The sequence below is a fragment of the Artibeus jamaicensis genome, unplaced genomic scaffold (genome assembly GCF_021234435.1).
Source record: "Artibeus jamaicensis isolate MK-2021 breed Jamaican fruit bat unplaced genomic scaffold, CSHL_Jam_final contig_548, whole genome shotgun sequence".
Classification (NCBI taxonomy): domain Eukaryota; kingdom Metazoa; phylum Chordata; class Mammalia; order Chiroptera; family Phyllostomidae; genus Artibeus; species Artibeus jamaicensis.
This window is the reverse complement of record NW_026521883.1, coordinates 4,724,163-4,744,638: the sequence shown is the minus strand read 5'-3', so window position 1 is coordinate 4,744,638 and position 20,476 is coordinate 4,724,163. Positions and strand designations below refer to the sequence as shown.

Genomic DNA, 20,476 nt, shown 5'->3' with positions numbered 1-20,476 from the left:
AGTATTCTACTCTTGATTCATAGTTGTAACATTTTTCTGAACATATTTTTTCTTGACACTTTCATACTGCATAGTCTGTGTCCTCTAAGTGCTTTTCTTCCTCAATTGTTTTTTTTCTCTTTAATATTAGAGGCTTTCCTCAGATGTTTTATAACTCCTAGTAATCATTTTTAATAGCATAGGGCTTAAAAGACTACCTGAAAGCTCTGGATGCACAGGGTTGTGGGGGCTCGTCAACTATGATTTTCACTGCAGAGTTACCTAGCTGAGTAGTTTACCTAGCACACCTCTGATTCAGGTCTGTGTAGGCCTTTCCAATGGCATGGGCAGACCTGCACAGGAAAGCATCTTCCACTATCGGTAGAATGGGAAGATCTGGCTGCCAGGATTCGGTGAGAGGAGAAGGATACTGGTTTTTGTATCTAGTATGTAAATATTTCCTGTTTTGAGTGTGGTCCCTGGTATCTATTATGTGCAGTGTCGTTCCATCCCGAAGCCCCATTTAACATGCCCCAAATCAACAGCCACGCACTCACTGAAATCACATCATACGTACATTTTTAAAGGACAATACTTTATTTGCGTAACATTTTATTGTTTGCATACTGCATAGTGGAAAGAACAGAGTCACAAGACTCACGGTCTGGCTCAACCACTAACTTGCGGTGTGAACTGGGTCTCTCAAACTGGCTAACCTCTCATCTCCTCATCTGAAAATTGCTCAAGGCCAAATGAGAGATACACTGTTTTCCTCTCAAGTAATTTGCTCAAAATACATCTACAGTTTGCTACTGCCAACCCTTTGTTCATTATCTCAATGCTAACTGTCCTCAATGAATGCATTAGACAGTAAGTACCAATGTGACGCTTTAATGTTGGACACTAACAATAGCAAAAGAGAAGCAAACTCAAAATGGCCTTATTATTTCCTATTTTTAGAATACTTGTTTTTACAATACTTTTTTATACTATCCCACCAGAAATTCAATTTCATAAAATTTTTTTCTTAAACCTACTCAAAATGAATACCTACATATGTGAAAAACCCAAGATTACACGTGTAGTTGCTTTACAGTGTCCCCTCTGGTATAATATATGTAAATTACATATCATGGGCAGTTAAATAGTTTCACCCCCTACATTAGGGATGAAAATATATATGGAGATTAATTTCTTATACATTATCCCTAATGTAAAAAAAAATCACAGGTATATTATACTGCTTGTCGAGAACACATACACATGGCAGTCACATCTACACACACATATATCTCTTCTAACAATGTTTCTACCATCATCAGTATCTTCTGTATGACCCCCTAAGCCACTGTAGTTGAAAACACAATATTCCCTTTAAGGCAATTCTGGATAATATTGTTTTATAAAATATTTGTGTTAAACAAAATTGCATGTATGTAGCAAACCTCCAAACATACTGCCTTTAACCCCTCTTACTACTCTTAAAAGGTAAACAAAATTTTTATACATTATAAAAAAATTTAAGCTGCTCTGCAACCCTCCTTTGCTAAAAGTTAGATAGATACATTACACCACTCCAGCAAGAGATTAATAAATAAGGATTAAATATTCTATTTTACAAAAATGATACAGAATGGCCAATGTAAAAGTAAAAGGCTTATCTGGTAATTTCTTTACAAATTATGTTCATTAAGAAATAAAACATGGTATAAAATGAGAAAACTGCCACTAAATTTATCTCTGAAGATAATCACATGGGTTGTTATCTAAAAATATCATGGCACCCTTGTTACAAACATTATTTTTTTAAAAAAGACTGGGCTTCCTGGAACTATAGGACTATTTATCTCATAGCTTTTATTAAGCAAACTTGATACAACCACCACACAGTGGCAAGAGATAAAACAGCTGTTTCCAGCTACAGAAAACATTAAATTCTACCTTAAAGTACAGATCATTTGAGATGTTCCCCATAACAGTCAAAGCAAATCACGGTGTAGTTGTGCTGAATTTCCTTAATATATTTTTGCTTTCCATGGAATATATTTATTTTCCTGTTGTCTAAGATCAGTTTCTGTTGCTTAGTAACTATTTTCATGTCCAGCCAAGATGTAAAGATTGCTGTGTGCAGTAGGATTTTCTGTTGGCCTACTTTCCAAAACGACGACCCTGCAATTGAACCAAAACAGAAGGTGTGTGCAAGAGTCAAAGCAGAGGTTGCATGCTTCAAATGCTAACATCCAACCAGGAAAGAATATCACTCTTTACATTCTCACAAAACTACATAAAAATTACAGCTGTACATCAATTTCAGCTTTACATTTTATAGCTTAAAAACAAAATTGAGTTAAGAATTGATTAACTTATGAATATAAAATACTGAAAACATTTCAGGACAGTATCATTCTCTTATTCCAACTAAAAGCAAGCTGGCTTATTCATATGCCAACAAAAGCTATTAATAGCTTTAGAATATACATTAAGAAGGGTCTAGAAGAGTTGAGTGAATAAAACAAGATTTCTAAGTGACAACCATTCAAACTGTTCTTCAAGGTATTTGAAAAAAAAAAAGTTGAAAAACATATGAAGTGGGATCCAACTCCTTTGTCCACGGAACAAGGGAGGGAAAGAGCTCAATCAGAGCATCCACAGGAAGAAAAGTCGATAAACTGCTACAGCATCGGATTTATACTGTACTTCAGGGTTTGAGAAGAGAACGAAAACTAATGTATCCATACAGAGAAAAAAGTCTTGGAGGGGAAAATTCATAAACACTTCATATTTTTCCAGTGTATGAGTGTTCTACAACTAGCATATTATTACTTTCATGATGAAAACAATAAAAATAATATGTATTTTATATGATGTATTACAGAAAAGTAAAAGGGCAGAATAAAATTGTAATCCAACTGCCCAGAGTTAATTTAATTATTATTAATATTTTGACATATTAGTCTTTTTTCTAGACACAAATATCTATATTTAAAACCACTTTAAAAAATTAAAAGAAAACAAAAACTTCTATATCTTAAAATCAAGGAGATGCCCAAGTAAGATAACCAGACAAGGCAATGGTCTGAAAAATAAAGTTTTTTAGGGCAAACACATGACAGACTGAAGAAAGACAAAGGAAATAGTTGCAGGAGAAAATCTGGGGGGGAGGGGTGGATGCAAACAAGTAACTAAGAGAAATGGCTTATGACGCCCGCCCTCTATTAATTCGCTCACACTCTGTCTTGTTGAAGTGCTACTTGCGCCAGGGCCACTGGATGATATGCAGTTGTCTGTCAGCCCTTCCTGGAGAAGGGAAGAGCCTCCCACCTCAGAGTCTTCAACAAGGTGGCCCCGAAATTCTCCCTTCTCTGTCTTCTGCAGGACTAATTACTGAGCTGCCGTGCTCTGTGGGCTTACTTTCTCTACTCACTAGTTGCCATTTTTCAAAAGATCTCTTTTCTCTTTACAAAAGTCTCCTAAAATTTTTTATGGGGTCATAACACCACCCCTCCTTTCCTTAAGTGTCTAATATTTAAGCAATTATTTTGTGACAGACTGAACTTGAAGACCAGAGGTTCTCAACCCTTGACCTAGGACTAATGCATACAGCTACAGTCAATTTTGCTGAAGAACAATTTTTTGTGAGAAAACAGAAAGGAACAGCTATTTTTATTAGTTGTACAAGTAGACAATATAGACTTTGGGGAACAAAAACCACTAAATTTTTTCATAAGATGGCACTGTTCTGGAATTTGTCTTTCATTTTGATCATGGAGACCCACATAATTGCTTCTAATTTAGATTTAACTCAGAAACTGAGTCAAATAGTTTCTGATATAAAGGCAAATACCAGAGGATGCATATTCTGTTGGCTTTATATAGTAATAGTTAATAGCAGGCAACATGCCAGGAAGAAATGATGAAATCAAAGGAGCCTGAAATATGTCACGGTACTAGGGACACACACGCCTAAATTAACACGTTTGGTCTTGGCTGAGTACAACTATCTCTAGAATCAAGATCCTTCCACTGACAAGAGATTGCTTCATGAACTAATTAAAATATTATTCTCTCTTTCAATAAAGCTATGAGAAATCCTCTTAAGAGTTTTGTCTGACAGTATAATTAAGAACACAACCACCAAATTCCTGTAGTAATTAAAACAACCACACCATTTACCTGTCTGATCCTAATAAGCGAAAAACTCTTGTTTCATCTGAAATCTCCTGGGTAACCTATGAGAGAAAATATCTGTTAATAATACCTTCACTGCCATATTATTTAAATAACAGTTTAAAAATCATCCAGATAGAGCAATTATTAAACAATGATAATTTCTGATATGACTCAATTCCTCAAATGAAATAAATTTCAGGAAGTATTTTTTGACCCTCTACTGGTGGAAATAAAACAGCATTTATGAAACACCTATTACGGGTCAGGCACTTTCCCTGGAAGAATGCCTTGTATTATAATTCCCATATTACTGGTGGGAAAAACAAGCAAACCGAAGACAGATGTTAAGTTGCTAAAGATTATGTAACTGGTAGACCCAAGATTTGGTAGGCCCAGTCTTCATAAGATGGCACGGTTCTGGAATTTGTCTTTCATTTTGACCATGGAGACCCACATAATTGCTTCTACTTTAGACAACTCGGAAACTGAGTCAAATAGTTTCTGACACAAAAGCAAATACCAGGGAGTAGATATTCTGTTGGATTTATACAGTAATAGTTAATAGCAGGCAATTTGCCAGGAAGAGGTGCCATCTTATGTAACTGGTAGACCCTGCGTGTAGGACTGCAGGCCCCCTGCTCTTTCCTGTATGTCACAGTGCGGATTTCAGCAGAGCCTCGGTGGACACTCCCATGTGCCAGTGTCTTATACCAGCACATCTGTGGTCCTCTGCTCTGTCTTTGCAAAGCTGTCGAAGGCATTCGGGGAGCCACAGGTACTATACCAGTATGTGGGGAGTTTACATTTCCAGGGGCAAGACTTAACCAAAGAGGGATGGCAGTGAGTTTTCAAATGCATCGGATTCACCACTTTCAAATGAGTTAATTCTGAGGTGTGCTGTACACAGTTCCGCAGTGGTCGGTACGGGATTAAGCCCTGGCTGCCCACAGTGGGAACGGGTTCATTATTGTGCTCTTTATTGGATTTTTGCCTCTCTCCATCTTCCTACATTTCTATCACTTGTGTTCTGGGATCTACCCCCAAATAAACTACCCGCACTTGAGTCCTTGTCTTAAGGTCAGATTTAGGAGAAACCCAAACTATGACAGTGTGGATATAAAAGAAGTATAAAAATAGTCTGTTATCGATGAATTTGTAATCTAGCCGGGAAGATAGAATTAATAAACTTCAATCAGAAAATAAATTAGGTGCTATACTAGATAGAGTAATTGTCCAAGTCTTAAGTTCAAAAACGTTCCAGTCATTAGGGACTGGAATGGATAAATATTACTTTATTAACATTACAGCAAGCCCAAAAACTGAAGTGTGAGAACATAAGGAGAAAGAAAGAGGTAAGCAAGGTGAGTTAAAAATAGGAAATATAATTTGTACTTGATATGGTGAAAACAGGTATCTTCTATAGATTTCTAACTAAAGGAGCGATACAATGAAAGCAGCAACTAAGGAAAATTAGTATTATGACAATAAGTAGGGCTGTAGGCTTCATTAAATGCAGGGACCTGGTGACATTTAGTGACATGGGTTGGTAACGAGATAAAATGACAAACTCAAAGAGAGTGAATTATGTCATTTTCCCTTGGAAGCTTTCTAATTCCTCATTCATATAAGAGGTAAAAATACTCGATTACATGTGAATAAGAGTGTGGCTAAAACTACAGGCAATTTGAATAAGAGACTTTAAGCTTTATAAGCCTGCATATTTGTGAGGCCATGGCACATGAGAATTATACAGGTACTCACACAAATGGGAAATGTCTGTTAATATTGTCCTGTTAGGATTTATCTGTCAAGATGGGAGCCCAAGTTCTCATCTCCTGCATGAGATGAATCCTGATCATCTCACTGAAGTGATCACTGGAGACCCTTCAAATCCAGGCAAGTCACTTAACCACTCTGTGCCTGTAAACATGGGAGTACAACTAGCACCCAACCCCACTGAACTACAAGCCTTAAAGAGGTAATATTTGTAAAGTGCCAGGAACACAAATGTTAAAAGGGTTTGAAATTATTTATAATTATACTTCCCTATGCCTTACAATGCTATAATAATAGTGTGTTGCATGTATTTGGTACTCAGTAAATATTTGCTGCATTAATTTTTTAGATTTCCCTTAGTCCTGTGAATTAATACATGTCAACTTAGAATTTTAAATATAAGATTTTAAAAAGCGCTATACACTTCTAGATTTGGAAAAGGCTTATTAAATTTAGAATAGTTTATCAAGCTTAGTAACCATATTTAAAAATTACAAATTAGGGGAGTAAAATTGCATAAACTTATTTTCGAATTTCTTGTAGCCACTGAGATGTTTACAATACAAAACTGAACACCTGAAGCAATAATACTGGCAATTTTTGCTCTATCAGTTCACAGCACTAAAGGCATAGCAGTGTGGGAATCACTGGAAGTCATCTGAGAAACCTTACCTCATCTGATTTGAAGCTTTTACCCTGCATTCCATGCTTCCAGAAGGCCAACACACTGTCTTGAAGGCAAACTAAAAAAGGTAAAGGAGAACTGAAACTGCAATCCAGCACAAGTAAGTCACTATACAGTTTCCTTAACTATTTTAATCAATGATAACATAAGGCTATCCAAATGCTTGGCGCAAAATTCCACTGTCTAGACGATTAATTCCAAACGTTTTTGTGGCTAGGCTATGCCTAAACTCTAATTTATTGAGTCAGGGTCATGCAAGTTTTCAAAGATATACGTAACAGGCATTCATTTAAACATGGGCTAAATTTTTACTTTTATAAATATATTTTATTGATTATGCTATTACAGTTGTCCCATTTCCCTCCCTTCATTCACCTCCACCCTGCACACCCCCTTCCCCCATATTCCCCTTTAGTTCATGTCTATATGTCATAAATTCTTTAGCTTCTACATTTCCCACACTGCTCTTGCCCTTCCCGTCTATTTTCTCCCCACGGTCTGTGCTACTTATTCTCTGTACCTTCTCCCCGTCTCTCCTCCTCCCACTCCCCTGTTGCTAACCCTCCATGCGATCTCCATTTCTGTGCTCTGCTCCTGATTTAGTTGTTTGCTTAATTAGTTTGCTTTTGTTTTTGGTGTGGTTGTTAATAACTGTGAGTTTGCTGTCCTTTCACTGTTTATATTTTTTAACTCCTTTTTCTTAGATAAGTCCCGTTAACATTTTCTATAATAAGTGCTTGGTGATGATGAACTCCTTGAACTTGACCTTATCTGAGCAGTACTTTTTAAAATAATTTTTTCTTTTTTTCAATTATGGTTGACATACAGTATTATATTGATTTCAGTTGTACAAAACAGTGTTTAGATATAACTCATGAAGAAACATGGACTAACTTCTAATGAGTTGATATCAATACATTAATTTTTCTTTCATATACTATCTTTGAGACATCCATATGGGGTCACTTAGTCGTTCAAAAGAAGAATGGGCAGGTCCCCCAATTGGAAGAGGCAGCAAGACCCTTCCTGGCTGAGTCGTCAAGGAGCAGCGAAGAAGGGAGAAATAATGAGGGAGAGAACACAATTGTTTGCTGGCAAGTTAGCCGCATGCCCTACACTAGTCATGGGGATTGAAGAGTGATTGAAACTTACTATATTTTTACTAGAATACCGATTCTGTAAAAAGTTAATACAAGAATGGCTTGGAAACATAATTTTGCTCAATAAAAATAAAAATATTTTACAGTAACAAATTACACACATTTTACTAACTGTGATGAATACAAAACTCAGTTACTGGATTATTTTTAAAAGGTGACTTAAAGGGACTCTTCTTTACCCAATAGGACCACTGTGATTACTCCAAGGCTCTCTGGCAGGAAGAAATACTAGTCTACAAGGAACGAACTTTTGTGTAGCAATTAAAATTCCCTAAAAAAATCTGACACATATGAAAAAGTTAAGGTAACAGTGTGTTTCAGTTAAAATGAAGAGGAACTATGAAGATCTCTGTGTCGGGACAGCTACTGAGAATATTAAAGCTTAGAAACTGGCTTGCAATAACCAGGACATAAAGATGTAGAGAAAGAAACTAGTTCTAAAATTTCTTTTCTCCTGACATCTGCAGAAAATTTAAGCTTCAATAAACTAAAATGTTCAATCATAAGCAAATTATATTTCTGTAAGATATTTACAAAGAGGGCAAAGAAGGCAAACATCTGTAAGATGTTTGTGTCAAGGCAAAACTCCAGTTGAAAAACCATGAAAATATTTTTTAAAAACCTTTCTGAATAATAAGAAATACATATTTAAAAGTATACCACCCTGGCTGGTGTGGCTCCATGGACTGAGTGCCAGCCTAAGAACAAAAGGGTCATAGATTCAACTCCGAGTCAGGGCACATGCCTGCGTTGCAGGCCAGGTCCCCAGTAGGGGGTGCATGAGAGGGAACCACACACTGATGTTTCTCTCCCTCTCTTTCTCCCACCCTTCCCTTTCTCTAAAAAAATAAATAAATAAATAAATAAAATAAAACAAAACAAATAAACAAACAAATAAATAAAATTAGAAACCAGTATATACATTTGCCCTGACTGGGTGGCTCAGTTGGAGGGCTGTCCCATACACAAAAAGGTTGCAGGTTTGATCCCCGGTCAGGGCATGTATGAGAGGCAGCCTATCAGCGTTTCTCTTTCATATTGATGTGTCTCTCTCTCTCTTTGTCCCTTCCCCACCCCACCTTCCTCTCTCTTTAGAGTCAATGAACATATCTACAGGTGAGGATAAATTAAAAAATAAATAAATAAATAAGAATATATACATTTAATTATAAAATACACATATTTTTAAGGCCCAAATAAAAACTGCCAACTTTGTTTTAACTATTTTTGGCTTATGGCAGAATTATATCATAAACTGTTCAGTGTTTCCAGCCATAGCATTTGTTTAGTAAGTTCTATCATCCCCGAGAAGAATACTTACTGACATATAATCAATGAGGAATTTTTATCATAAAACCAATGAGTATTACAGAGTAAAACACTCACTGACAAAGAATTAAATTAAAATGGCATATTAGTTTCTAAGTCCTGTGGAAAAGTTATTAGTATAGAAACAGACCTAAAACAAAACCATCAACATACACCAAGCAGAATCTTATAGGACAAAGAATTATAGCATAGTTAATACCATTATTCATATCACACAAATATCTTTATGATGTACAGTGAATTGACAGAACTATAATTCACCTGACACAGTAAAGGGGACAATAAACAAATTTTAAAAATTATTTTAATTTTTAAATATTTAGGAAATGAAAGATTTATTTTTGTCTACATCTGCACCATCCAATACAATAGCAACTAGCCATATGTGGCTATTTACATTAAAATTAAAACTAAAATGTAGCACTAGCCATGTTGCAAGTACTTAACAGGTGTGATTAATGACTACTATATTTAAGAGCACAGGGAACATTTCTAGTAACAGAAACTTCTATGAGGTAGTGATGGTCTAGACAACCTTAGGTACAGAATGAACAAAACCCCAGGTATTCTAATAGCATTATTAAAAAAAAAGACTTACCTACAGACTCAATGCGAAAATCAAAAGTTAGCTCAGAGGCCAGTTTCTTACTTGACTTTAGTTTTCCTTGTAGATTTACAATTTTTACAAATTCTTAAAAGAAAAAAACAAAAAAACACAAGTCAAGCCTGAAAATCCACATCTGTTAAACATGAATTTAACTTGATATGTGGATTTTACATGCACCTAGAATGTTCTTAATGAAGTGCAACTATTTATCTTGATTCAAGCATACCAAGTGAAAAATTATCATTAATGTGTTTGATACTATAAGAGTATCGCCTTTGGTAAATGGCAACTTCACTGCTATTTTTTCTTTTATATAGTATATACATCAAACAGTTATATTCTAATTTTTAAGAAAGTAGAATGTTTCTTTAAAAGTGGCTATCTTGGTGCCTAAATATTTTTAGCAGTAAGAATTTTTTCTTACATATTGCATAACACACGATAAGTGTATCTGTAGTCATTCATAACTTTAGTAATAAGTATTACTGGAACAAAAGGACAACAAATACTACTACTCTCAAGGGCCACAATTTCTTTATAAGTAAACCCCAGGATGGGGACTACACATAATTTTATTTCCCTTTCATCTATTTGTTTTTTAATTTAAGCATCTTAACTCTGACTTGGCAGATGCCTTTCTCTGTATTGCTTTCTTATCTGCCTAATGTGATTTGTGATTTTAGGCTTATCTCCACTAGTGCTCACTAAAACTGATTTATGCTGCATAGCAGATGCTTAGTTTTTGAAATCTTACACTACTTCTTTACAAAATCTTAAGAAAGTCAACTTTTCATTTACCTTGAATAATTGGGATATGGAAGCCTTAGTTAATCAAAGGTTCAAAAAATTTTTGATAAAATAAATAAATCAACAAAATGAAACTAAGCACAATTTATTTTCCTTGGATGTATCAAAAGTATTAGATTTAACATTAAAGGTCAACATTATTAAAATTAAATCCTGATTATCTGATTTTGGTTAACCAGTATAGAACTTTCTACTTTGGGTAAAAAAAGAATTTATCAAATTGACTTAAAATTAATGGAATAATATTCCAATCTTACCAAAAGTCAAAGAATCAAAAGTACTTAAAAAAGGAATGATGGGTGCATGAAATCACTTTGAGTTTTGGGTTATTTATCTCTAATGTTAGACGACCTTTATGATTCTCTAAGATAAATCCACTAGGGTATACCCTTCAGAGAAGAGAAATTAGGATAGAAACATGGGCAAATTCCATAGTATAACAATTTTCTAAATAACTCTGAACACCTGTTGGCCGACTCAGCAATTTAAAAAATATTGGAATGGATCAAACACAGCAAATACTGTCAAGTTTCAACTATAGTTCTAAGTCTAGGTGAATTTCACTTTACAGGATTCACTGCATAAAAATAAAATGGGTTTGTTCGCAAAACTGAATATCCATTGCTAAAAGTTTTGTTTCTCTGATTATAGAACAACACACTTCTATCAATAACTCTTCCTACATCAAAAGAATCATAATGAATAGATAAAGGAATGAAATATATCTACATTAAAGTCTCACTGACATGATTCCAAAATTCACGTTATAAGACTCCAAGTGACAACAGTTATGTGTTGCATAATGACGATTTGGTCAACAACAGACCACTTACATAACATGGTCCTGTGAGATTATAATGGGGCTGAAAATTTCCTATGCAGCACAGCTGCAGCCATCGTAACACTGTAGTGGAACATGCTGCTCCCATGTCTGTGGCGATGGTGGTGTAAACAGACCTACGTACATGCTGCCAGTCATGTAAAAGTATAGCACATAATACTTGACAATAATAATAAATCACTGTTACTAGTTTATGTACTTACTATACTGTGTTTTTTGCTGTTATTTTAGTGTACTCTTTCTACTCATACAAAAACTCTGTTCTGTAGAATGCCATGCTGTGTTATGCTGGCAGCAGCCACATACATCTAATGTTTACAGTGTCTTTTGACTACATCATTTTCTCTTCTGCTTGGTTTAATATCATGCCGTACAGTACACTGTACACATTTATAGCCTAGAAGCAAAGGCTATGCCATGTAACCTGGGTGTGTAGTAGGCTGTACCACCTAGCTCTGTGCAAGTGCACTCTTATGATGTTCCCACAATGACAAAACCACCTAAATGACACATTTCTTAGAACTGAGTATCCCTGTTAAATGGCGCATGACGATATACCATCCGTTTTCCCATTTATTATGAGGTATGGAAAAAACTCAAGAGTAGTTTTACACAGAATTTTATACAGAATAGTTTCATATAGAATTTAACTCCACGGTTAAATTAACAGAATGTTTTTATATAATGTTTCCAAGTAGGCCAAAGAAAAAGTCACAGAGAACAGTAATGACAAACAGATCAATTACTACTTATTATATCTGTAGCCAATTTAGGTTTTTCATCAATAAAACAAGGCCACTTGAGATGAAAAAAGTGAAAATGTTGAATTATAGTTTAATAGAATCACCTCCATGAAAAGATTTGTTGTATCAAGTAGTAAACTCAGAGTAAATTTTAAAACAGTACTTACTGTCCAAACACACTAAAACGGTATCTCTCTCCAACTGTGTTACATGAATGGAATCTAACTGTTGGCTGCCTGAAAAAGGGGGGACAAGGTTACAGTTATACAACATGCTTTAAAAACTAGAGCTTAGAAAAAACCAAATTCTGACCTTTTCTGTGATTTAAAACTAGCTTTTGAAATTTAACACAGAAACTGTATTTTATAATGATATTTTTAAAAAAAATGTCTGTAGGTCAACTTAGGAGAACAAACATTAAGTACTAAGCATGGCTAAATGACCTGAGAAAAGTTCAATATTACAGTTAATTAACACCGTAACTAGTTCTAGAAAGGTGAGTTACAAAAATAAAATGAAGCAAAGGGTAAATACAGAAAAAAAAAGATGTATGCTAGAAAATGACTAGATTTTATGCTACACTTTACAGTAACCAATGGGAAGATGGAAACAAGATCAGCTAGGTGAATCACAGCATTCTTGAGATAAAACCAAGCCAGTACTTGAGAAAAAACAAAAAAATTTAATAAAATTGTAATCAGAGAGAAATTGTCCTGGTGTTGGAGGGTGTGTGTGGGTAGGTGGGAGTTCCTTCTTGAAGAGGACACTGAGGGATATAATGAACCATTCTGTCAACAATATCTTTTTGCAGGAAGCAACTTTCATTACTTTGCTGATATTTGCAAAGCTGCTTAACATCTGTGTTAGATGTGATGGCATTTTTGTGTATATGTGTGTGATGACATTTCTGCAGAACATTTATGGCAAAACAACTCATTTTAGGCACTCAGATTGCCTGAATGATCCAGCTAAATCTAAGGAAAGATTTTGGATTATTTAGAGCAGTCATTCTTAACTGCATTTTATTTTGGAAGCCCATGGATCCTCTCCCTTAAAAACTTCACATTTAAACATAAACACAAAGTTTTACATATTACTTTGGGGTAGTTTTGAACCTTCTAAAGCTCATACACAGAGAAGAATTCAGATCAATAAAGTTATAAACTGTTGGGCCCTTGGACAATACTCGAAAAATAGTTTTTCTCAGTAAATCTATGTTCACGCATTTATTCAACAAATATTTATGGAGTGCTGACAATGTACTTGGAATGGAGTTCATTTTAACTGTTATAACTGTTGCCCACTCCAGGGCGGGGGGTGGGGTGGGCAGCGGTGCTCAGCAATGAACACAGCTGGGAGGTGGATTAACAATCATTTGTGAAATTGGAGAAGCCTAATAAGGACAACCTCTGAGGGTTGTTACCACCCTCAAGAGTCCTGGCTCTCCTTAGGAAGCAATTTTGGTTTTGCATTATTTTTAGCCTAGTAAATGTTCTAAGTGGTTAGAATAGTACAGGGATTTACAAAAAAAAAACAAAACAACAAAACAACAAGGAAAAATCCCCTCAAGACCTCTTGCCCCAAATTTCGTAAGAATGAAATGTCTAGCCTTGAGCAGTGTAACCTAATACAAGGGAAACCCCCCAAACTGGAATTTATAAAAAAACTGTGTATTTATTCTTACATGTTTAAACTCCAGTCACCTTCAAAATACTCTCCATTTGATGTAATACACCTATTGAGACGTAAACTTGCTCAAAACAGTTTTTGAACTAGCTCATCAATTTTTATGTCTTTTAGTGCTTTGGCCATTTTTTGTTTTGCCTCTTCCACACTGGCAAAATATTTCCCTTTGAGAACTTTCTTCATTAGAGGAAACAAAAAAAAGTTGCTTGGGGTGAGGCCAGGTGAACAGGTAGGGTGGAGCAGCATGACAAAAACATGCTGTTTTTGGTCAAAAACTGCAGAACTCTCAGCGTGGTGTTGGCAGGTGCACTTATAAATCACCCATCATGAAATGGGCAAATGCATTGAGTCTTCAAAAAAAATCCACTAAAATCAAATGCAACCTCATAATGCCAGCTGGTACACTGGTAAAAATGGGTTCCTAGAACACTCACCTAGTGGAGGGAAGCCTATACTACAAGGGGCCCACCCTCCAGAAGACAACTGCATTTTGGGGGATGCCCCCTTGTTTATCATACAGAACAAAGCTGCAGGCATACATTAGAAAACTGTATGAAATGATTTGCTCTATACTATTATTACATACTAACCAGTAAAAAAAAAGTTGGGGCTGTCTCCAAAAATGATTTTTCTTTTTAAATAAACTGATTGATACATATAATCCTTTTTTTGACAGTAACTATATAATAGGAATATGTTTCTATGTGGACTACTTACCATACTTTGCTGTATATAATGCACACTTTTTCACCCAAATTTTTTAGGGAAAAATAAGGATGTGCATTATACATTGGTATAATGATTACATACTGTGGGCATAATAATCCCATGTATAATGTACATTATACCTGGGTATACATTATATGCAGGAGCACACAGTGGTGCACATTGTACACAGCAAATATGGTATATGTCATGATACTAAAACAATGTCATTTGTACCCTTCTGTTAGCTATGCTAGGAGGATATGCATCCAACTCAACCAAAAGTATTAAACAATAAATTTTTAAAATGTGGGGTACAGGTGAAGGCAGGAGTGTACAGAATACATTCCAATTTTATTGTACTGGAAATTATGACTTGGTTCATAAAGAGAGTGACATAGTCCGGTGCATACTCTAACTGGCTTATGATTTGGTTTTTAAATTTTTAGAAATTTTGTGAGCCAGATGACCTCAGGTCGGTAGTCTGAAATTGGCCATGGCGGGAGTATTTACACCACAAAAATAGGCAACTGCTACAAACCAGGTTTCTCTGTGGCCCAATAGCCTATTGTTAATTATTTACCAGGATATCAGTAGTTCATACTGATTATTATTCTGAAAGTGATATTAGTGGTTCTACATTAACTTTAGTAGCTGAAGTAGCTTCAGTAGCTTCAAATTGATTGATTTGTCCCAATTTTAAAGTTTGCAAATAAACTTCCCAACCTTTTCTGAACTTTCACTAAGACACATTTGATAAAATGCTAAGCTAATGAACCATTCTCAGAAAGTGTAAGATATACATGCCTATATATTTAAATGGTAAAGCTTGGAGCTCACATGTGAAAAGCACTTGAACTAAATGATTCTAAGAATTATCAAGGGAAAAACTTATAGAAAAAATAATAAAGCTCTTTGCTTGAGAAGCTGATCAAATCTGAAAAGTACAGGGTGGGCAAAAGTAGGTTTACAGTTGTTTGGACAGAAAAAAAATTAATAAATATTACTACAAGAAAAAACTTTGTGTTTCAAGTACTCACAAATGCAAACCTACTTTTCCCTACCTCCATATCTTAGAAAACTTAAATCATTTCCTTGTAAAATAATTTGTATCAAATTGCCTTAAGCAGACAAGAGATCATAAACTATATGTACATGATCCTCTGTGCTTGCCTGGAAAGCTATGATCTAAGTGTTCATTTGACTAAGCCTGCATTGGTTGAAACACAAGCCCTTTCATATACAAAACCATTGACATTTTATTTAACGTAAGGTAAAAAACACTTACCAGCACCAATTTCTGTAAACCATGAAGATGCAGAATTCAAGTTGATTGTCTCAAACTGAACTACCTGATTTGATTCAGTGCCCTTGCTAATAGCTACACAGACCATTGGGTATTCCTGTTCAGGTATTACCAGCATTTCAAAAACATTCAAAGGACTTGGCAGAGGAAAATCAAAGTGCTGCAAAAAATAAACAAGAAAAGTCTAATTTAGAAGCCACCCCTATTCATATTGTTGCTGAATAAAGTCAATGGAAAGGCTTTCATTTTCTTGATTGATCTAATTTAACAATGATCATGATAAGCATCATAAAAATCTATAAAATATGTTTTAGAGAACTGGATACATTCAGCTTTATGTCTGTGATACTTTTTTTTGTTCTATTAATTATGCCATTACAGTTGTTCTATTCCTCCCTTCATTCCCCTCCACCCTTTAGTTTATGAACATGTGCCTCAAGTTCTTTAGATTCTACATTTCTCATACTATTCTTGCCCTCCCCCCTATCTATTTTCTACCTACCACCTTTGCTACTTATTTTCTGTACCTTCTCCCCCCTTCTCCTTCTCCCACTCCCCTGTTGCTAACCCTCCATGTGATCTTCATTTCTATGGTCTGCTCCTGATCTAGCTGTCCTCTTAGTTTGCTTTTGTTTTAGGCGTGGTTGTTACTAACTGTGAGTTTACTGTCCTTTCACTGTTCATCTTTTTTATCTTCTTTTTCTTAGGTAAGTCCCTTTAACATTTCATATAATAAGGGCTTAGTGATGATGAATTCCTTGAATTTGATCTTATCTGAGAAGCACTTTATCTGCCCTTCCATTCTAAATGAAAGCTTTGCTGGATAAAGCAATCTTGGTTGTAGGTCTTTGGATTTCATGACTTGGAATACTTCTTTCCAGCCCCTTCTTGCCTGTAAGGTGTCTTTTGAGAAATCTGCTGACAGTCTGATGGGAACTCCTTTGTAGGTGACTGTCCCCTTATCTCTTGCTGCTTCTAGACTTCTCTCCTTCATTTTAATCTTTGCTAATATAATGATGATGTACCTTGGTGCGTTCCTTCTTGGGTCCAACTTCTTTGGGACTCTCTGAGCTTCCTGGATTTCCTGGAACTGTATTTCCTTTGCCAGATTGGGGAAGTTCTCCTTTATTATTTGTTCAAATAAGTTTTCCACTTGTTGCTGTACCTCTTCCCCTTCTGGTACCCCTATAATTCGGATGTTGGAACGTTTAAAGATGTCCTGAAGGTTCCTAAGCCTCTCCTCATTTTTTTGAATTCTTGTTTCTTCATCCTTCTCTGTTTGGTCATTTCTTTCTTCCTTCTGGTCCACTCCTTTGATTTGAGTCCCAGTTTCCTTTCCATCACTATTGGTTTCCTGTGTATTTCCATTCATTTCAATTAGTTTAGCCTTCATATGTTCCTCTAACTTGTTACTAAAATCAACCAGTTCTGTGAGCATCCTGATCACCAGTGTTTTGAACTGTGCATCTGAAAGTTTGGCTATTTCTTCATCACTTAGATTTATGGGCTCTGGGGCTCTGAGTTGTTCTTGAGCCATGTTTTGATCTGTTTGTGCCTGTTACATATGAGGGGCAGAGCCTTAGTTGTTCACGAGGGCGGGGACACCCAGGTCGCTGGTTTGTGACACTGTATGTGGGGGCAGGATCAGAGAGGGACAATGGTGGTTCCCTCTGCCACTTCCTGCCACTGGTGCCTGCACAGTCCGTCTCACCGCTCGCTCCTTCACCGGTTTATCTGCGAGCGAATGTGTGACCATGATTAGCCCTCAGTGGGTCCGCCCGCTTCTCCACACCTGGGATCCACCCATGGCTACTGGCGCACCTGGGTTTTGCGCCTGGGTCAGTCTGGTGGATCTTTCCTGCCCGACCCCGCTCTGCTGCTGGCTCTGCCCCTCTTACCGGTTTGGCTGAAGGGTTCGTTGCTGTCAGACTTCCGTGTAGTTCAATTTTCTGTGGTTTGGCTGCATTTTTGTTGCTAAAACTTTGTTGTTTTTAAACTTAGTTGTGCGAGAAGGCGCAGTGCTTCCACCTACGCCTCCATCTTGGCGGAAGTGTCTGTGATGCTTTTGAAAGCTTATTAATATAAGTTAAAGAGGAAATCTTAAGAACAAAAACCCATTACACCAAATGAAGTCCTACTATAAATAACTGTAAACATGCTGACACTACACAGGAGCAATGAAATCTTAAAATTTTAACTTTAACTCACTAGTTAAAAACACCAGTTTTTTCGATAGGAGAAAAATGTCATATACCTTTATCAACATGAATTTCTGCATTGGCTCATACCACTGAAGTAAAACAATTCCAGACTGTAAAGCTCCACAGAGGTATTTATGTCCTGTGTAAGGGTTTCGCACTGGGAAGAAGCAAACACACACACCCAAAACACTGAATACCTTTGTATGAAAACATAATTGGTTCACGTCTAACCACTATGCTGTACACCTGAATCAAATACAAAATAATACTGAATGTAAACTGTAAGTGAAAAATAAATAAAGATATTTTTTAAAGCCTAATTAGTTTAGTTAAAAGACTCCTCTAAAAGCTAACTCAGCTTTATAAAGGCAGTGCCTATAATATACACAGGGGAAAAATAAGAAAACGTGGCCTTCTATGGATGGAAGAAAAACTATCTGAAGCAATTATTTAGCTAATACTGGAAAATTATTGTTTCTATTCACAAGGATGATAATGGTGAGTAGAATTTATATTGACTGTTACCCTTTCCTTTCACTTTCTTATCTCATTTTAAAATTATATACATTTACTTCTAAACATTTTAACATACTACATCCTTAAACATTAAGAACTTTTTACAAGAACAGTATTTTAAGCACTAAGACACCTAACCTAGTATGCAACTTAAAAGAGCTGCTTTTTAAGTATATTGACCAAAAGACAGAATTCGGATAAGAAGGTCTAGGAAGCAAGTAAAATCTATGATTTTATTTTTGGTCTAGTTTACACTGTTTTACCTCTTCCTTGACTCAATTCTATAAATACTTATCAGTCTTTCTTTCCTTGTCCGTAATTTGAGTCCCATCAAGAATGACTATAAAATTAGTTATTTGCAATAAGCTCTATCTTAATATATTTATTTGTTTATGTTTTAGGCTGTAAGTTTCTAGACTTTTCTTGAATCATATATCTGCTAACAGATATGAACCTAATTCTGCCCTAGAAAATTTGCTCATGAAATTTGCTCACAACTAGAGACTATGTTATGGAGCCATGTAGCATGAAGGTCACTGATTAAAGAGAAAGAATAAACAGGAAGGTAGAAGCTCAGGATCTGAAGTCATGGACTGGGTCTGATCCCAGAGTCTGTTACATCCTAGTGACATGACAAGTATTGTGGATGGTTTTAAAGTTGAGATAAGTATGCGCTGCAGAATTTAACCACCCCCCACAGAGAGGTCTGCATTTAGTTGTCACTTCTGCAAGGCACCCACTAAGCCTCATGTATGTCATAACTGATAGGAGTATCTTTGTTTGCCAGGGACCTTGGCTCACTGGATAGTCTAACAAAATGATTTAAAGCAGGGGTCTGGCAACACTAGGGGAAAATAAAATTATCTATAATCCAACTGCCCAAAGTTAACCACTATTAATTTTTTGACATATTTAGGCCTTTTTTTCTGAATACAAATATCTGTATTTACAACCACTTTCAAAAATTAAAAGAAAACAAAAACTTCTATATCTTAAAATCAAGGAGATGCCCAAGTAAGATAACCAGACAAGGCAATGGTCTGAAAAATAAAGTTTTTTAGGGCAAACACATGACAGACTGAAGAAAGACAAAGGAAATAGCTGCAGGAGAAAATCTGGGGGGGAGGGGTGGATGCAAACAAGTAACTAAGAGAAATGGCTTATGACGCCCGCCCTCTATTAATTCGCTCACACTCTGTCTTGTTGAAGTGCTACTTGCGCCAGGGCCACTGGATGATATGCAGTTGTCTGTCAGCCCCTTCCTGGAGAAGGGAAGAGCCTCCCACTTCAGAGTCTTCAACAAGGTGGCCCCGAAATTCTCCCTTCTCTGTCTTCTGCAGGACTAATTACTGAGCTGCCGTGCTCTGTGGGCTTACTTTCTCTACTCACCAGTTGCCATTTTTCAAAAGATCTCTTTTCTCTTTACAAAAGTCTCCTAAAATTTTTTATGGGGTCATAACACCACCCCTCCTTTCCTTAAGTGTCTAATATTTAAGCAATTATTTTGTGACAGACTGAACTTGAAGACCAGAGGTTCTCAATCCACAACGTACGACTAATGCATACAGCTATAGTTAATTTTGCTGTGGTAACTATTTTTGGAGATTTGAGAAGCTTCCAAACTTGTGATTGAAATCAGAAGTGAGGGTATTCATGTGTGGACTGTTTTGTCTGACTTCATAGTTGGCTAAGCTCCAGTAATAATAATGTTCATAAAGCACTAAGGAGGAACTGTTAAATAAATGAAAGTAGACTATGAGCAGATACACATCCTCATGGACTAAGGTTTAAAAACTTTAGGAACATTACGCTCTGAGAAAGCACTAGGCCTATTATCTCCAAGCATTTTTATGCCATGTCCCATTATACATTCTTGTGCTTCAGTGGCCCCTTAATTCCTTATTAAAACAAATGTAAAGCCTGCTTCCTTCCTATCTGATACTATAAGTCTCTTCGGATAACTTT

At 36.0% G+C, this 20,476-nt stretch overlaps 1 protein-coding gene across 1 annotated transcript in view; it reads right to left on the bottom strand.

The window, feature by feature from the left end:
* Nucleotides 1–555: 555 nt before the first annotated feature.
* MAP4K5 (mitogen-activated protein kinase kinase kinase kinase 5) overlaps nt 556–20,476 on the bottom strand; it is a 103,666-nt gene continuing 83,745 nt past the window's right edge. Inside the window, exons 26-32 of the mRNA XM_053670017.1 lie at nt 18,049–18,152; nt 15,777–15,954; nt 12,265–12,333; nt 9,698–9,790; nt 6,598–6,668; nt 4,153–4,208; nt 556–2,148 (exon numbers count right to left, since the gene is read on the bottom strand). Coding sequence (XP_053525992.1) covers nt 2,061–2,148; nt 4,153–4,208; nt 6,598–6,668; nt 9,698–9,790; nt 12,265–12,333; nt 15,777–15,954; nt 18,049–18,152 — 659 coding nt within the window. The 3' untranslated portion in view covers nt 556–2,060. The remainder of the gene's footprint in view (nt 2,149–4,152; nt 4,209–6,597; nt 6,669–9,697; nt 9,791–12,264; nt 12,334–15,776; nt 15,955–18,048; nt 18,153–20,476) is intronic.